This window comes from Hermetia illucens, chromosome 5 (genome assembly GCF_905115235.1).
Source record: "Hermetia illucens chromosome 5, iHerIll2.2.curated.20191125, whole genome shotgun sequence".
In the NCBI taxonomy this organism is placed as follows: Eukaryota; Metazoa; Arthropoda; class Insecta; order Diptera; family Stratiomyidae; genus Hermetia; species Hermetia illucens.
This window is the reverse complement of record NC_051853.1, coordinates 95,828,864-95,848,516: the sequence shown is the minus strand read 5'-3', so window position 1 is coordinate 95,848,516 and position 19,653 is coordinate 95,828,864. Positions and strand designations below refer to the sequence as shown.

The 19,653-nt window shown below is 40.2% G+C and overlaps 1 protein-coding gene across 1 annotated transcript in view; it reads left to right on the top strand.

The window, feature by feature from the left end:
- LOC119658032 (kin of IRRE-like protein 1) overlaps window positions 1-12,273 on the top strand; it is a 257,165-nt gene extending 244,892 nt beyond the window's left edge. The window contains exons 15-16 of the mRNA XM_038065264.1: window positions 123-323; window positions 9,945-12,273. Of these exons, the coding sequence (XP_037921192.1) occupies window positions 123-323; window positions 9,945-10,268 (525 nt within the window). The 3' untranslated portion in view covers window positions 10,269-12,273. The remainder of the gene's footprint in view (window positions 1-122; window positions 324-9,944) is intronic.
- Window positions 12,274-19,653: the final 7,380 nt, after the last annotated feature.

Here is a 19,653-nt window from a genome sequence, read left to right as displayed (position 1 = left end):
AACTATGCCTTACAAATCCCCACCCGGGCGTAATTGCAAAAGGGCAAGACTTGAGAGATACTATTTTATGCAACCACAATCTCAGATCTTTCATTTTACCCTTGTTTTCCCTTCTGACACAGGTTGATTACATAAGACGTCGACAACATATATCAACGATAGATACAAGCAGCCCGACAAGAGGTTTATTGTCCTCGAACACACCTCCACCACAAAAATACAACACATCAGGGATGACGCTGCATGCATCCCACAACAACATGGGCTATTGTACCCTGAGAAATGGCTCGCAACCTCCAGCATCTGTGGGCACCCTTTCCGTGGTAAGTAGTTCCTTGCAACCTTTAATTTCCCATTGTATTGTAGTCAAGCGGAGGACGTATAAAGTGGTACTAGCTCTTGCGCCAGTTGGCAGGGTGGCGACCCAGCCATCATAGTCAGTGGCGTTTCACTATACATTTCATAGCGGAAGATCGGCATCATGTCGTGCAATAAATGGGATAAAAATAAATTTCTTGCGCTTGCACTCCTTTGTGTCGGTTATGAAAGCGGTTTTATCATTATTTTATTGTTATGGAAACTGCAAACTTGATAGCTGCATGTAGGATCCAAGCCAGTGAATGCAAAAGGATATCAACGTTATGTTGGGACAACAATGGCACGAGCGCATATAGTTGTTTTCAAGAGAACTTGGGGCATTTCGAATTAGCAGAAATATAAAGCAGTCGAAAAACATTAAGATTTAATCGAGGGATTAAATTCGCAAACGTAAGACTGGATTCGTTTTAATTATTTGCAGTGGAGACGAATTACTGCTATTGTCTCATAAGTACAGACAATGATTCTCGGCTGGTACTCCTCAGAATATTTTGACGCGGCAATCCTGAAAGTGTAGTAATTGAAGGACTTGTTTCCAGAAAATATTATATCCATTTGGAATAACTTTTCAGGATTAGTATTTTCTAGCTTATTTACGTGAAAAACTTTATATATATCGCTAACAGCGGGCGACCAACTTACGGATGGGTTGAATGCAACAACCAAAGGCTCGCGTTACAGCAGTGACGCGTTTTAATGCAAAGTGTATGCAACCACGCAAAAATGTATCGCTACATCTCCAATTTTCGCAAACATTTCAAGGAGTACAGCAATGGTTGTTAACTATAGAGACATCTATAGATGTTAAATAGAGCAGAGCCGAATAAATTTTTACCAGACACTGAATTATAGCGTAGGTTACAAAGACGACAGCGTTTTGCATTTCCATGTACAGCTCGCTCCCTAGATGGAGTATCTTGTGCGATTTATGTAAATTTTGGTGGACTGATCCCGTTGCTGAATTGAAACTGGAACTACTGGATCGTTTGTAAGCTGGATATCTGCATACTATCGTCCGAGAAGGGGCCGTAGTTCTTATTTTTCCCTTGTTTTTTTTTTCAACAATGTTCCAGCGCTACATCAATTATAAACCACGCTCGTTGATCTTTGAGAAGCAGAACTCGATCGGGTCTATTAGATTAACAATGTAATTTGTGGATCTATAGTACTATATCCCATAGCAGTTTAATCCTATACTTATAATATGGATGCGAGTTTGTCCCTAACTTATACTTGAACCTAAAGTTTTGATGAGGATTTTTGCAGACGGAGTTATGACCAATGATGTACTCGATGCTACTCAGCACCCTTAACGCATATGTTATCTACTGGATGGTTTCCTCTTCACAGTTGTATAAACTTTTGATGATGATTTTTGCAGACGGAGTTATGACCAATGATGTACTCGATGCTACTCAGCACCCTTAACGCATATGTTATCTACTGGATGGTTTCCTCTTCACAGTTGTATAAACTGTGTAATGATTTAATGATTTAGCGATGGCCAAAAGACGATCCTGTGTAACTGAAGTTGACCTAGAGGGGAGAGCTCTCTCAAATACCCAAAAATTTGGAAGTAATGACCGTGAAGGTCCGCGCCGGAACTTTAAATTCAAATCAACATCGGGATATTGTGCGTTCCTATTGCAATATAACATACGAGCTGAAGCTGAAAAAAGAATAACTGCTTGATTGCACGGAGCCGTAAAATTCCGAACCCGAGTGGCGCGTTGGAGAGGGAACATCCACGTCGGCTCGCATCCTCAATCGATGCTTCTCCTGCCTCAAATGTTGAGGAGGCGCAGCCTTTGGCGTTTCCACTCTGCCTTGCTCACTTCATTAAAGGGGAGGAAGCCCTTTGTTATATTGTGAGTTTCAGGGGTTAAAGGGGAGGAAGAGAAGAGAGAACTTAAAATTAAAATTTGTTTCATGTGCATTTCGCTACAATTCAACGTAAGGGAAATATAAGTCGAACTATAATGCAAATACAGGGTGCGGCAGCATAACTTCCTTTTTTAAAATGCGCGCCACTCAGTTAGTTGATGTCATAGCGGAGCGCTAGTGGTCTCGTTCAAGAGGGGATACTGTAAAGTTTTGTCCCGACACGGTTCAGTCGCCATCATGCGTTGGAATAGTGAGGAGCGTGCCTTTGCCGTTGAGGTTTACTTTTCAAGCGGATATTCGGTTATTGCAACACAGCGTGCATTTCGGAATCGCTTTAATTTAGCCCCGTTGGCTCCCGTCCCAGACCGCAAATCAATTGTTACATGGGTCACTACATTCAGACAAACTGCAAGTGCGACAAAAGGAAGAACTCGAGTCCCTCGGCCCGTTAGATCACCTGAGAACGTTGAAGCAGTGAGGGCGTCAATGTTGCGATCGCCGCGGCGTTCTGCGCGCAAACACGCATCTTCCCTTGGACTATCCGATCGTTCTGAGAGAAGAATTCTTCGTGATGATCTTCATTTTCATCCCTATAAGATGGCGATAGTGCAGGAACTTTCAGAACGTGACTTCAATTCTCGGATGAACGCGTGTGAGTTTCTTCTTGATGTCGTTGCCGAGGGTGCTATTGTTTTTTTTAGCGGTGAAGCCCATTTTCATTTGTGTGGTCGGTTAACAAACAAAACATGCGCTACTGGGCTGACACCAATCCTCGAGAATTGCATCAAAAGGCTTTGCATTCACCCAAAGTCACAGTGTGGTGTGCAATTTCCTCAGCTGGAATTATTGGTCCCTGGTTTTTTGAGGAAAATGAGGTTACAGTGACAGTGAATTCGGACCGGTATGTAAACATGCTATAGAATTTTTTTTCCCACGGCTACAAAATTTGGATTTGGGGGACACTTGGTTCCAACAAGACGGTGCAACAGCACACACTTCAAGAGCATCGATGGCTGTTTTGAGGGAACACTTTCCAGAGCGCCTTATCTCAATTAGAGGCGATTTGGAATGGCCGGCACGCTCTCCCGATCTGTCCCCTTGTGATTTTTTTCTATGGGGTTTTTTGAAATCCCGTGTTTATGTAAACCGTCCAAGAACCCTACAAGATTTGAAGACCAACATCCAAGAAGAAATTGCCAACATAACACCTGCTATGCTAACAAGAGTCATGACTAACGCCAGAAATCGGTTTACGCAATGTATGGGGGACGTCACCTAACAGATTTGATCTTCAAAACAATGTAAATAAAAACTTTAGACATGTACCTACATTATAAAAAATAAATAAATATTTTCCGATGCATACAATAGTTTTTATTGAGTTTTGAAAAAAGGAAGTTATGCTGCCGCACCCTGTATAAAAAATCAAAAATAAATATAGAAAAAATTCAAACATAAATATAAGAGACGAAAAAATATTCGAATCAGAAAAGAAAAATAAATAAAAAAATATGAAAAAGACAAAGAAATGATTAATCATATTGGGGGAATACCCGCCCATCACGTTGAGTTGATCATCACCGAAGGCAAGATCCATACCACTAAGCCGGGCAAAATTGTCCGGATGTTATGGGAAAGGAGATTCGACGAACCGTAAAAGGCTTGAAGAACTGAAAGGGTCCCGATATGGATCGCATGCAGAATTTCTGGTATAAAAAATATCAGTATATACAGTCGGCTGGCACATAGCATAAATCAGGTCATTATTCGGTCGAAGGAACTTCCACCCTTTCTCACTATGAGAATTATCTACGTCGTTCCAAAAAAGCACACGGTGCAGGATCCCGCATACACAAGACTAATTACTTGCATACCAACCCTCTACAAACTCATAACGTCCGTTCATAGTGGAAGGGCGAGTGAGCACCTGCAGACTAATAAAATTCTGTCCGAGGAGCCGAAGGGCTGCCGAGAACAGCAAGTAGCAAAGAGCTACTCATTATCGATTCGGTAACTGCTAATCGATGTCCTAGATCTGTGAGGATTGAAGAGTGGCATATCACCCTATCAGTGCGCCCATCTGAGGGTGCCAATATCTCAGAGCCTATCCATATATGGAGGGGCATCTTCCAGGGGGATTCATTGTGTCTCCTTTGATTTTGCATGGCACTGAACCCCATGGTTACTGAATGATTCTAGAGGGCATGGTTTTCCAATAAAATATGCCTTACTTACTAAGTGCTAGCTGACACACTTGATTTACTTAGATGTTGGTACTGATAACCATGTTAGAAGTCTGTTGCGAATGGTAGACATTTTCAGTCGTGATATTCGAATGGAATTCGTGTTAGACAAGTGTCGAATCTAAGCCATCTGCAAAGGTCATCACGAGCAGCATGCCGGGCATAGCATTGGTGACCTTCGCATCCAAGCTATGACCAAAACAGATTTCTACAAATACCTCGGAATAATGCAAAGAACCCATGCTCTAGTTGATTGTCTGAAGGATGCTTTGCTGTTCGAGTTCCCGCTACGTGTAAAACTGATGCTGAAATCGCGTTCCTCTGGAATTTATAAAATAAATGCATTGAAAGTATTCGCTATTCCTTCACTGGCTTATGCATTCGGAATATAGCCGTGGACGAAATCCGATCTGGAAAATGTCTAGTGGCGGATGCGGACTACTATGTCCAAATTCCGAATGCATCATCCAAACTCTGCCGTGGGGCGGATGTGACGTCAGAGGTAGGGGCATGTTAAATGCTTGGTACTTAGTGCTAATATTAGGTCAAATCCCACATTTGCCGAAATTCTGATAACTCGAAAAAATAAATAATAAGTGTGGAATAGGGACTCCTTTCCCAAACTTCGAGGGTTTTTTCACAAGATTGGATTTTATGAGTGCTCCAACGATGATACTGTATTAAAATACGTCTACATTGTTCCAACACTAAGATTGTTGTGTGCTGTCTCAATAAGATGGGGGTACACCACTTATGTTAATGAAGTGGTTGTATTATCTGTTGATGGAAACTTTGGAATGGTGTGTCAAAATAGCAAATCGCCGTAGATTTAATTAAAAGTTGGTGCCTCAGGTATGGGCTCTAAATAGATCTAAATAAAGAAATACACTAGACTTTCTCTTTCTTCAAAAGATATGGAGAATAACCATTCAATTCTGCAGAGAAATTAAATATTTGAGAGTTATTCTGAATAAAAACCTCTTTTCGAATAAACATATAGAAGCCAAAATAAAGTGAGTTGTACAAGCGGACATTTTCTTCGGTGCTCATCGAACAATTTGTTTGGCCTATGGGAAACGGCGTACATAAAGGCATGGAGCGTTACCAAACATTCTTCTTCAGTGATCCTGTAGTTTCGCTGAGCCTGATTAAACTTTTTCGCTGCTTGATATTGTTTTGCAGTGTTACGTATGATCTTGGAATGGAAAGCGTCGGTTTTCTTGCAATGGAAGGCGGCGCTGTTAGATCCGTGCTTGTCACAGCTGATAAGTCAGACCAAGGCACATAAGAGGCGGGCGAAAAGGGGGGATTTCCCCGGGCATCCCAATGGCAATTTCTGAAAATTGTACGTACATGAGTACACAACAGAGTACTGTAAGGTTGAGTTAACCAGTGGATCCATGCGGATCATAAATTGTTTGATGGGCAAAGATGTTGATGCGCTATCATAGACTAGATCCCGGGATGCGATGCCACCCCGCCCCATACCATACACCACCCCGAAAAATGCTATCTCAACTCCAAAATTTGTTTACGACTTGTGCAAAGGAAAAATCCCCGTAGAAGTGCATTGTCATATGGAGAAACATCAACCGAGTTTATCCGTTTAGAAAGTGGAAGGAAAAGACACCCTTCACGTAGATCCAAAGACAATTACCTACGAGTTTGAAGAGAAATATAAGAAACGACAAGTTCTTGAGATATGCTACCAAGGAAAAGTTAGTAAACTAATCTCCAACGTAGGATGGCAAAATGAGGCTTGCTTCCTTGGAAACGAACAGCATGTAACCCAAAACCTAAAAAATGAAATCAACTATATATGGAGCCTAGGTGGGGAGAAAGTTGAGAAACTGTTGTTTCTCTATACGACACATCGAAGCGAAAGTAGGAGCCTTAATGAGCTATCTTCCACTTGTTTATCGTAATAGAACCAATCGAAGGTAGGGTCCCACGTGCGCCATCTGCCATTACTTAAGTTGGGAGAAATTTAAAAGCTCAGAGGGGTTTGTATTTACAATTTTCAAAATGTTATCACTTTTAAGTTAACATTTTAAAATAAGTGAATGACTTGATAATACGATGACGGCAAATAGGAACTTGAAGGAATCATAATGAAGAAGTCGGAAGAAATAAATGGGAGAAAAGAGATGCAACATATGAGAAACGAATCACTCATCCGCTAATCAAAGGACAAATCCAACAAACTGGTGAACATACTTCGAAGCAGGGAATACTACACTTCTTCTTTTCATCAGCTTTTGTTCCGTTCACAAGCGGGGTCGACTCGTCATGATCGGTTTTGCCATTTTATTTTATCAAATGCCTGACCTGGATGTAATCGCGAGGCTTTTAAATCCCCATCCAACGTATCAAGCCACTGTTGTTTCAGTCAGCCTTTTGGTCGCTTACCATCAACTGCGATGTTCAGTGAATGTTCAAGTGAATTCTCGTTAACAGGAATTGCGTGACCATACCATCTTTCGCAGTTTTTCCACAACCGGTGCAACGTCATATCGATCGCGGATATCCTCATTTCGGATGTGATCAAAACGTGTCACGTCACTAATCCAACGTAACATCTTCGGCTTCATTCTCGCAAGACGAAGTTCATTGTCCTTTATAATTGGCCAACATTCAGAACCATACATAGCGAAAAGATTGACATTTCGGTAAATCTTAGATTTGAGACGTTCGTTGATGCATCGATCACAAAGAACATCAGTTCAGGAACGCCACTTCATCCAGGTTGCGTCAATGCGTGAAGCAATTTTATAAGTCAGTTCTTCATTGGCTGACCAGAGGTATTTAAATCGCTCAGTTCCGCGTAGGTCACTGCCGCTGACAGTGATCGTCAAGAATTTAGTTTTATTTAGATTCAATCTGAGAGTGTTGCATGAGGCGATCATTCCATTTTTGGAGAGTTGTTCGAGGTCATTTTGCTATTGAGGAGGGTAGGAAAACTTCATCTGCATAAAGCAGTGTATAGGGCGCCGGACGTTGGATGTCCCGTGTGGCAGCGTCCACAACCAGAACAAAGACGAGTAGTTAGAGAGTGCTTTCTTGGTGAACACGATGAAGCGGTTTTGATACACCTACCACACTTCGAGCTTTATTTTTCGGATCATGGTAGAGCAATTGAACCCAGCGCACGAGTTGCTCTGGCACTGTTTGCGCAGAAAATACCAGATGAGTTCGTGTGACGCACAGTCAAAAGCTTCCTCTAGATCCAGAAATGCAATGTAATGCTTCTCACAGTGTTTTTCCATGAGTAACCGCGCAGCATGTATTGCGTCAGTAGTTCCACAGTTCTTGACAAATCCGGCTTGATTCACTTGATTCCAACGATTTTGCGAATACGGTTATCAAGAATCCCTTCAAAAATCGTCATGGTATTGGCAAATAACCGGAGTGGACGGTAATTTGAACATTCTGCTGGATCACCTTGTTCTACTTTCCTGAATAATCCGATTAAATAATCCACTGAGCCACAGTGTTGAGTCCCAGCTCTTTGCTTTCCAGAGCTCAGATGCAATGTCGTTAGGTCCTGTGACTTTCCCTGATTTCATTCGTTTTATTGCCTCCTCGACTTCAGTTGCGCTGACAGGTGGAACTGCTTCAAATGTCGGCAATGATTGTGGAAGCGAAGGATGAGCAAATTCTTCAGTTGAAATCTGCTCGAAATATTCCCGTCATCTATCCTTCGCAGCTGGATGGTTGATAAGCAAAGTACCGTTCTTGTCATTAACACACAGAAATGTTCGATATCCTGTGTGCGTTCATTTCGGCTTTTGGTAAGTCGATACAGATTTCTTTCGCCATCCCGACTGACCAATTTTTCGTAAAGATTTTTGCCACTCGGGTGGCAGGGTTCGTTTTATTTGCTTCCCGGTTGTCATTTTTATAAGTTTGCCAGTTGCCGAGCGTTTTAGCGTCGAGAAACTTGCGGTAAAAGCGTTTCTTTTCACGAACCTTAATTTCAATATCGTCATCCCAAAGTCAAGTATTTTGGTTAATGTTACGCTTACCGGACCTGATGACCCCGAGAGTAACAGAGGCCCCTTGTGAATCGTGTCTTTCATTTAAGAACACTTCACGATTTTAGAAAATATGCTTTCAAGATGCATGGACCCTTTTTTCAAGCCTGGTCATCCTGTTAGTTTTTGGTTTTCCCCACAAAACTAGTTGTGAGTCTAGTTTCTAAGCCTAGTTTTATTGAGACGACACCTTGGAGAGTAGTCTCTTCGTTTACAGGAAGTCCGAAGAACGTTCAGATTTTCACCCCCGGTTCTTTAAGTGGATGAAACGCCTCTAATTTCTGCAGGCTAGCTGTTAAGACTGAAAATGTCTACAAAACAAAATAATTACTTTGCTGTCGGATAACCACCGGCTGAATAAAAATCACTAAACATCGATTTTTGTTTTAATTACTGCAATATTTTATTATTAGCACAACGCTTCTACTCTACATTAAATCTACAATAAGTCCTGTCAACAAATTACTTTTATTTAGGCTGATGTTGGTGGAATTGCAACGGCATTCGAGGCTTCCATATTCGAGTACCACATTATCTTTATTTTGATCTGGCACATGTCAACTTTCCCCTGAATGTTTGGGCCGCACAATGTGTGCAAGAAAAAGATTCGTTTAATAGTGCCAAATCAGCCTACTACGGTGATACGACGCAGACAGGTTTTTACAAAGGTTTGGAGCCTTCGAGTAGTAGTGGAGTTCACTTTCCATGTCTACTTTTATCCAGTAATACAGAAAGAACACTAGTACGGGACAGTCTCTCCGTGTTCAGAAAACTAAATTTCGAGATTTTGGCCAGGGCAGCACAAGTGCTGTCGTCATTGATAGCAAGAAGCAATAATACCAGCGACAACCCTCGCGCACTCCAATTTGGACCTCAAACTCCTTTGAGATTTTACCTCGGTGCAGCACATCTGTCTGTCCGTCTGCCACATCTAATGTGCTCGAGGGTGGTCGAATGTACTAGTCCAAAATTTGTGAGAACATACGAGTATGATTTTTGAGTCCCTTTACATGCAATAGGTGGTACGATTCTGTGTTAATTTTGATGGGGCAGGCACGCCGTTCTCAAATAAAAGGGTTCAGTTCATACTTTTTAAAACTAGTGTAGCTTTTCATATCATTAGAAAGATATGGGATTAAAACTCAAAACAAGCTACCCACCTCAGCACTCTATAGAAAGAAGACACAAGTACTAAGTGATGGTTGCTGTTAATTGCTTCTCTAAATTTTGCCTAGATGTGAATTCAGGATCGAAGTGAAGTTTCTTCTTGAAGTTTTTAAAAAATATCCGCTAATTGGTCAATAGAATTTTTTTTATAATGTCTATTCCACTAACGTAGAAGTACTTTCAAATAATAATCCGCGTAATGTCTATCATTTACTAATATTTGTTCTTTTTAATACAGGGCGGTCATCCCTACACAGGTTCCATGACGGCGTGCACTTTACCGAGGCATCCTAACCACCTTTGGCCTTCGTATAGTGGAACTATTGCCGGTGTCCGACAGCTACAACCAATACCCTCGATACAGCAACTCCCGCCCTTACAGCCAGGTCATCAGGTGCAACCGCACCCCCAACCACCACCAGATATGACAGTCGTGACCCCCGCTACGATAGCCCTCCAGCATCTCGGCTCAAGTCAGCGACCCCGAGTGTGTATTGGATTGAGTGATGATGAGGTCAACGCTCAAACCCCTCTCATGCTCAAGCACGAGAGCACAGTATGACTATAGGAGCAACACGGGGTCGGTGATACGGCCCTGTGATATAGTTTAAATTAATAAATTTACCGTTCGAAAATTAATAAGAGGTGTTCTCCGTTGTTTTCCGAAGTAGTATTTAGTTGTGACCTCTGATTTTTTCCAATTTTGATTTACACTCTTGGTATGCGCAAGAATATTTTCAGAGCTCCGCTTGTGGAAAAACATTTCTAGAACATTCACAACTAATGAAAATAAAGAATAACATGACAAAATTTACGAAACGTTGGGAATTATGGTAAGTCCTTTTTTACGTACATATATAGAATAATTCAGCGTAGGAACAAACACCGGTTTGAATAATATTTGCCAAAATGGAATGAAATCGTGAGAAGTCCCCAATAGGAAATATGTAATGTTGAAATCTGTTGAAATAAATGTAAAAAGTAAGAAAAGTGAAGAAATAAACTGAACTACTCGACATTTTTACGTGTGTACAATCGAAGCAAAATACAACTTTATCCAGATAACTGGCGAACATGTACTTACGGAAAGCGTTTTTATAAACAGAGCATGTCCCTTTAAGGTTGCAGTAGTAAAGCAGGTCATACATGTTTGAAATTTAATTTCGGTTATCCACGTTTGTACGTTGACAAAAAGTAATGGTCGGCTAAGCTAAGCTTCACTTTGCTGGGAGCATTTTCCTTTTATCGTTTCTGGTCACATCGAAATCGAGGACAATGAACACTCCAGTGGACTTATCGCCACCTTAACTTCTTCGGGCTAAATATGCAGCATTCGCCAAAGGTGGATTTCAATTCATCAGTACTACGTAAATCAACTGAGAATAATCAAAAGTGTGAGGGGTGCATCCCCATCCATCATCATCAATCAAAAAAGTTAGTTGATTTTAGGAGAAATAAATCCTAGTTGAAATTATATTCTGTAAAATACTAATTTCCTCGTTGGTTTTTGGTTGAACGTTTCTAAAAGAGAATATTTATTTAGTGAATATCTACGGCTTTGTGATAAATTAATTATGTATCAAATTTCTAAGTATTATGTCGTCAAACGCGTTTCATGAAAACCATTTCGACTTTTGTTTGTACTTTGTTGCACGTTCTCCATTCGATCGAAATATTCAATAAGCAAACTGAGTTGAAAGGGGTAGTAACGAAGGTGGTTAATTGCGACTGCAACAGACTTGTTTACATACTCATGTAAATAGACAATTTAAATGAAATAATTTTTCAAAGAAATGTGAATTAAAGTTTTTTAACTGAATTTGAACCTGTATATAAATAAATAGATGTATAAAATTTTTATTATATAGAATAACGGTGGTGAATGGTTAGGAGAAAAAATCAAACATAAAATATATAAAAAAAGAACCTAAAATATATGAAGTAAAATAGATATATTTTATGAAAGAGAGAAGCGAGATATAAATAACCAAATACTCTGACAATTTTATGTCAGAAAATATTCGTGGTTTATTGAAATAATGTGAGAATTATAAATTAAATAATTTATGGAATCTGGTTGGGGAATGTCGCGTTCCGATGTACCAAACATGTTGCTATTTTTTACTTATCCACTATATGTATGTATGTACATACTACATATATGTTCAACTTATTTTCGAAAAAGATACGAAAAACTAAGCAATTAAACAATAAAACAGGGTGAAATTCACTATGAAAATATCCATAATATGCATCCAACTCATATAAGATATGATTTAAATGGTTAAAGCAGTTGTTCTTTGATTACCGAGTTTTTAGACAACGAAAATGCGAACCCATATTTCCTTTCGTTCTCCTTTGATTCAAGGTTCACACTTGAAATTGTTAGAAAAAGCTTTAAATTTAGATATTGTTATTTTCGTTGTTCCATTGCTTTTGTATTAAGTTTCAGTGAGTTAAACCCAAAAATTTACTAGCATTTTGCGAAATATTAATAACGAAAAAACTGATGTTCAGTCATTTTTTGTGCACACTTTGTATATAAATTATGAATATATTGTATGGAAAATTTTAAATATAAGAATTACCACTTAATAATCAAACATTGTTTTAATGAACTTGGTAATCAAAAGGTAAGTTTCCTTATGATAACATTTTGGATTATATTTTCGTATTCGTTGTTACTTTCCTTTACGTGGGACGAAATACTGAGCGAGGATGAAGAATTTCACTGCGGTAGTACAAATTGAATGTAAAAGATAATCAAGGTTTGGTTGAAAATAAAACTTTATGTCCTGTCGCCTTAGGGAGCAAATCTCTTTGAAAATGCTTCAAGCATCTATTGTACGGACATATGGCGAGGAAATGGACAAATGCGGTTGATTGATGTAATAATGATCAGAAATGCATGTTGTGGCATGAAAAACAGGGCCGGCACAGCGGAAAGTGGCTGGCTTAATCATTGTAGGATCGCTCAAGGCCTGCTTTCGTAGACCACCCATAAAGCGGAGGTCCAAGTGGCTATAACAAGCGAACCCTACAGAAACCTCAACAGCAGTATATGGGTAGCTGATTCTACGGGTGGGGCAGAACCAAGCCATACATGAATATATAAAGCAGTCCACAAGTAGTTTCGTATGGGCAATAAAAGATGGCATATACGCTACTATAGTAAGACGGTAAGGAAAAATCATCGCCGGTGATTTCAATTGATGGACCATAGAATGGGGAAGCTCATTGACGAATGCAAGACGGTAAGACGGTAAGGAAAAATCATCGCCGGTGATTTCAATGGATGGACCATAGAATGGGGAAGCTCATTGACGAATGCAAGAGGCGTTATCTCTTGGAGGCTTTGGCGCAGTTTGACATCAGATGGGTTAACAATAGTCAGATTAATACTTACTGGAGAAAGGCCCGGTTCCGTTGTGGATCGGACTTTTGTTAGTCCTTCACTAGCTCGCGATGTGGTCTGGAACGTCAGTGAGTACTACACCCACAGTGATCACCAAACAATCGTCTTTGACCTGAAAATCAAACCAAACGATTGGAGATCTGCTCCTCCAAGAATGAGGAAAACATCAAGTTGGTCTGCAAAAGCAATTGACGAGTGAACGTTCTTAAATATATGGTTAGGTCAGGATACTACACCAAGCGCACCATCAGAAGGAGCCCTCCCTATCACGGAGTCTATCGCGACGGCATGCAACTCACCGATGCCGAGAAGTTATACTTACCCTTCTACTAGTATAAGGCCCTACTGGTGGTGGAATAGAAAATTGTCTGATCAACGGTCGGCCAGACGAGTGGCCCAAAGACCAATAGGTCGGATTGATCAGAAGGTGGAGCAGAGTGTTTCAAGGAAGCTAGCTATAAAGCGAAGCAAAAGAGACAGCTTCAAACAATTATGCGCCGAAGCGGATATAGGTACATGGAGAACCCCCTTCAAGGTTGTGATTGGGGGATTCAAAGGTCAGGCAGCTCCGCAAATTACATGTTCCGATCTCCTAATGAAAATAATTCAGGGTTTGTTTCCTTAGGAGATCTCGCGGTCATACTCTGCAGACACCCTTAGATGTGGCTGTATTACTCCTGTGATGACTAAAGAAGTAATGGAGATTTGCGGTAGGCTAAGAGACAACAAAATATCAGGCCTCGATGGCATATCAAACAAAACCGTTAATCTGACTGTTAAGTCGAGGCCAGACATAATTGAAGAGTTGTTTGAAGCCTGCTCGGTGGATGGCATCTTTCCCGAGACATAGAAAGGAGAAAGGCTAGTATTGCTGCCTGGTAAGCCCCCTGATGAACCATTTTCCTACAGACCTTTGTCTATTGGACACTATAGGCAAAATATTGGAGTGAACAATCTACAACAGATTGCTTCAGGCTGTAGGGAGTGTGGGAGTCTTATCAGATCAACGATTTGGCTTCCGTATGACCGGATTACTAGCTTGGCCGCGAATCACGGAAGCAAGTATTGTCCTGTGATTACCCTTGACATGCAAAATGCGTTCAACTTGGGTATATATAAAAAGGACTCTGACGGCGATTGGCGCACCCAGATACTTAAGTGCGCTTGACAACAGCTAGAAGGTAGAAGACTCTGGTGCGACACAGACAGAGAATACATTGCCTCAGTGTTCGAAGGATGCTATTGGGGAACATCATGTATAACGACGTGCTCGACATCCTAGTTACTAGCGAGGCCACAATAGTCGATTACGTCGATAAAACAGCGGTGGTTGATGTTGAAAGACATCTCGTGGATGTGGAACTGTATTCATCACACTGTTATAAATAAGTGACTGAAAAATGCTGGTTTTGGACTCGCAAAGCAGCGTAAAAAAACCACTGTTCGTATCAGAATGGGAAAGTATATCATCACTTAAAAATGAGAACCTAAATACCTTCGAGTGATGATTGATGCGAGATTGAATTTCAAACACCACTTATAACATGTTTGCACTAAGACTTTCAATGCAAACATGGCCCTGGCAAAGATGATGCCTAACTTTGGGGGCTCGCGATACACTCGTAGGCTGCTTATAGTTATAGTTTTCTTTTTTTGAAGAGGCATAAAAAATTTTCAAAGGACTAAAGTCAGGGTTCACGATCCCTAAGAGTATGGGTTTTTTACCCACTGAAATAACTTCTCGTTAAGCTACGACTGAGATTTCCCCATACAGTAGCTTTCTTCGAATATTTAAGTTTATTTAAGTTCATCATCATCATCATCATCAACGACGCAACAAGCGGTATCTCGTCTAGGCCTGCCTTAACAAGGAACTCCAGATATCCCGGTTTTGCGCCGAGGTCCACATTCGATATCCCTAAAAGCTGTCTGACGTCCTGGCCTACGCCATCGCTCCATCTTAGGCAGGGTCTGCCCCGTCTTCTTTTTCTACCATAGATATTGACCTTATAGACATTCCGGATGGGATCACCCTCATCCATACGGATTAAGTAACTCGCCCACCGTAACCTATTGAGAAGGATTTTATCCATAACCTGACGGGCATGGTATTGCTCATAGATTTCGTCATTGTGTAGGCTACGGAATCGTCCATCCTCATGTAGGGGGCCAAAAATTCTTCAGAGGATTCTTCTCTCGAACGCGGCCAAGAGTTCGCAATTTTTCTTGCTAAGAACCCAAGTTTCCGAGGAATACATGAGGACTGACAAGATTATAGTCTTGGACAGTAAGAGCTTTGACCCTATGGTGAAACGTTTCGAGCGGAACAGTTTTTGTAAGCTGAAATAGGCTCTGTTGGTTGACAATAGCCGTGCGCGGGTTTCATCATCGTAGCTATTATCGATTGTGATTTTCGACGGTCTCAAAGTTGTATTCTCCTATCTTTATTCTTCCCGTTTGACCAGTGCGGGTTGATGTTGTTGGTTGGTTGTTTTTCGGTGATGACGTTGCCAGCATATATTTTGTCTTGCCTTCATTGATGTGCAGCCCAAGATCTCGCGCCGATAGCCGCCTGCTCGATCTGGATGAAGGCAGTTTGTATGTCTCGGGTCGTTCTTCCCATTTAAGTTCATTGTTGGTAAAAGACCCTACTGTTCATCCCAACACTTTGGTTGCCTTCGCTAAGAAATTCGCTGTTCCTTCGTTTCGTTTGATTTGGCTTTACTCTTTTCAGTCATTTCATTGTATCAGAGATATCAGTCAATTTTCTGACTTCGTTATTCTTATGTCATCGTAATCGGAAGTTGTGCTTAATTGCTTGGTCTTTTACGGCTTCAGTAATCAACGGTTGTTTCAGGTCCCTGTTCAGATCCTCATTACGAATGAACCAGGGAACGTTTACTATGATTCTAAGCACTTTATTTTGGAACGTTCCTATGACCTACAGGTTTGATTCTTTGGCGTATCCCCAGAGCTGGATACCGTATAATGATGATGATGAGTATCTGTTTATAAATTAGAAGCTGGTTGTCGATGGTTAGCTGGGAATTCCTCCCCAATAGCCAGTACATCTGTCTGCATCTAGCATTTAGCCCGTCCTTCTTTCTTAGAATTTGTCTTTTCCAGCAGAACTTTGCATCGAGTGTCATACCTAAATATTAGACCTCACTCGCCTGAGGCAAATATTGACCGTTTATGATGACTGTAGATAGATTTTCTTTTTTGCTTGTGAAGTTAATGAACGTTGATTTGCTTCCGTTTAATTTTATTTCCCATTTCTTGGTCCTTTGTACAAAATTGTCAATAGCTGTTTGTAACTTTTTTTTTTGTTTTTTCCGTAATTTTACCAGTGATGAGGATAGCAGTGTCGTCCGCAAATGTCGCTATTTTGGCTTCTTCACAGCAAGATCTTTTTAGATCTTTCGCGGCCTTTCACAGATAGTAGCCAGTGTTTTTTTGTATTGTAAGATTTGAGGCATATCTGGTGAAGGACTTGTTTCTATATTTGTTAATTAAAACTTTCCGCTTGTTTGTAAGAAAATTTTGGTTTTTTCCTTTCTGTTTTGCGGTTTCTTTGCCATAGTTTGAGAGCTCTACGTTTCTCTGCAATTAGTTCGCTAGTCAGTATATTTTTTATCCATGATGAGCAGAAGTGCTTTTCCAAGTCGTCTGTTTTATCTTTGTGTATGATTAAAATCTTAATATCTTTTGCACTGTGGTATAAGGTCGCTGACTTTTCTCAGTGCTTCTCTTTTGGCCTTCATATTAAGAATAGCTCTTAAGTTGTGAATTTTGTTTGTGGCTTCACTATTGTCGAACTTTGGCATGAAAAGTGGGTGTCCTTGCTTACTGATTATTGCTTCTCCCTTTTCATTAATTTTTTTTTTCTTTCTAATGTTTTGTGTAAAACAAAACATTTTGTGTAAAACAAAACCTTATTAAAATCAATTCACTGTCTGTCTGTCACAAGCACTTTTTTCCAAATCGGCTAAACTGATTTCCACACATACCATGCATAATCATGTGGGGTATCAAATAAAAGGCCACGATGAGCACCGATACTCGCATTAGTTTTGGCATAGATTACAAAATGCTCGAGTAAGAAACCAAAATGTGTACACTTGAAGCGAGACAGGACTTATTTTTTAAAACTGTCCAATACTGCCTGCTTCATGCAAATCCGGCTATCACTATCGAAGTTATACCAATTTATACTTATCGATTTCGCGCGAATTTTAATAATTGACATTCGAATGAAATATTAAAATTCTATTCATTATAAATCTACTTCTCCCCAAGTCCTTTCTGGGTCTGTTGTAGGTTAACGTTTTCACATTTGTTGTTAATATTGAACTCCTAATGTGAAGCGTGTGAGGTCGACTAGTATCAATACAGTGCTTTCCACATCAAATGATTTATGTAAAATGACTTTTGAAAAATAGAGGGTAATTGAATTTTTAACTATGTGCATACGGAATTGTCATGGTGCCTCACATAGGGAGACAGAAGACCTTTTATACCTGAAGCGTCTAGCTTCTGTTTTCCCGACTTGTTTCAATATATTCATAGCGTTTAGGTCTTCTACAATATCGTTTTTTGGCACTCCTGTTACTTTTGTCTTCATACGTGTACCATTGGATTTTATCCATATTCAGCTTTTTCGAGAGGGCTCTGTACACATCTATACTTCGAGTATGCACTTTTCAAACAAGCAACAATTATTAAATACTCTGTTATCATGGCTGCTGGTAGAAGGCTTTCAACTTTCTGGTACTTATCGATTTCGCTAATATTAATTGGCAAAGGAAGTTTCACTTTCGATTTCGTTACATTTTTCGCTTTTCGCGGGATTTTATCTAATCCTTTCCGGTGGCGAGTCTGCCGTTGCTTTCTTAGACGCTCTTTTTGTTTGCAAGATCCAGTCAGTTTTCCTAGCCAACTCTTCTTCATCTGTGTGGTGTCCTTTTAAACCTAAGGGGTTTTTCAGGTAAATCTCCAAAATATATTAATATATTCTATTATTAATTTTATTTGTGGAGATATCGGCACAGATGCAACACTATGATCTTTTCAGATTTTTCGGTTGGGTAGATTCTGAGAACGAGACCTGTTTTACTTTTGGGGCATACATTTTGAGGCCTCATTTCCCTAGGTTGCACCTAATGTCATTTGATACGCGACCATATTCTGTGAAAAAAATTACACTTCTTTTCGTATGTATGGCGAGCTCCTCTTGAAAAGACGAAACACAAAATGGCGCTGCATGCAAAAGGACATATAGACGACATGTTCTCAGCTAATTTCGTAACAATCGGTTTAGCCGTTTCGGAGTAAATTGGTTATGACAGACAGACGAATAGACCGACATTGAATCGATTATGATAAAATTTTGTTTGACAAAAACCTTAAAAAAACGGCAGGTGAGATGAGAACTGCAACAGTTTAAATCGTCAAATTCGAAAAAGAATCTGGTAGCACCTAGAAAGGAACTGCAAGAAGCAATGCAAATGGAGAGACATAAGGATCTAAAGTGTTTCCCCAAAAATATAACATATTCTCCGATCACGGATTGTTATTCCCTTTGGAGGGGGGGTGTAGAAGCTTAACAGGCCAATCCTGGGCGAGCCAGCAATTTGATTGACGGCCCGCATCTAGACGTGCGGTGATGCCGAGAAAGGTACAATCTTTGCTCAAAAGGTGAAAGGCGTTTTTTTAACCAAACTCACAGCTAACGGAGAAAAAAAATATCACTTTCGATTACGAAAGATATTTGTTTGTTTTGAAGTTTTAAATCTTAATATTTTCCCAAGATTACACTAATCCCAGAAACGCTCCTGCTTTCTACTTTATTACTGCCAATCATTCAACAGACACACATATTTAAAGGTGTCTTACATCTTAGTTATTTTTCTGCTGGAAAATGTCGCAAATAACGATGATCCCAAAGGACGGTCCTATAGACCGATAAGCTGATTGCAGGAGATTCATTACTAAAAAAAACTTTCACCGTACGAGAATCCAGCATAAAAACGGGGTACCCAAAGGCAGTACCTTCGGCTCTTTGCTTTGTTTGATATATATATGTCACAAATGAGCACCTATTTACTTCTACCTTCGCTGATGATACGACGATACTCTGTACACATTCCAATTCTAATGTTGCATCTCAAGAGGTTGAGTGGAAAGTGAAAAATCATAGTAAACGAAACAAAAAATACTCATGTTATTTCCGATTCAAGTAAGGAACATATTCACCCTGCCCCCATTAGGTTTGATAGCGTATCCATTCCTCAGTCTAAGAAGTTAAAATACCTAGGTATGTGTGTTTGTACAGAGCTTAAGAGTCACTTGCAGGAAACATATTAAGGTCAACCTTAGATTCAAAAATCTCCACTTAACAAATTTTCGAACCTGCCTTTGGAGTTCAAAGTGCTGATATATCAAGCATATTTGAAGCCAATCTGCACTTATGGTGCACACCTTTGGGGTCTACTCGCACATCCAACATCGAAGTCCTTCAAAGAATGCGGTG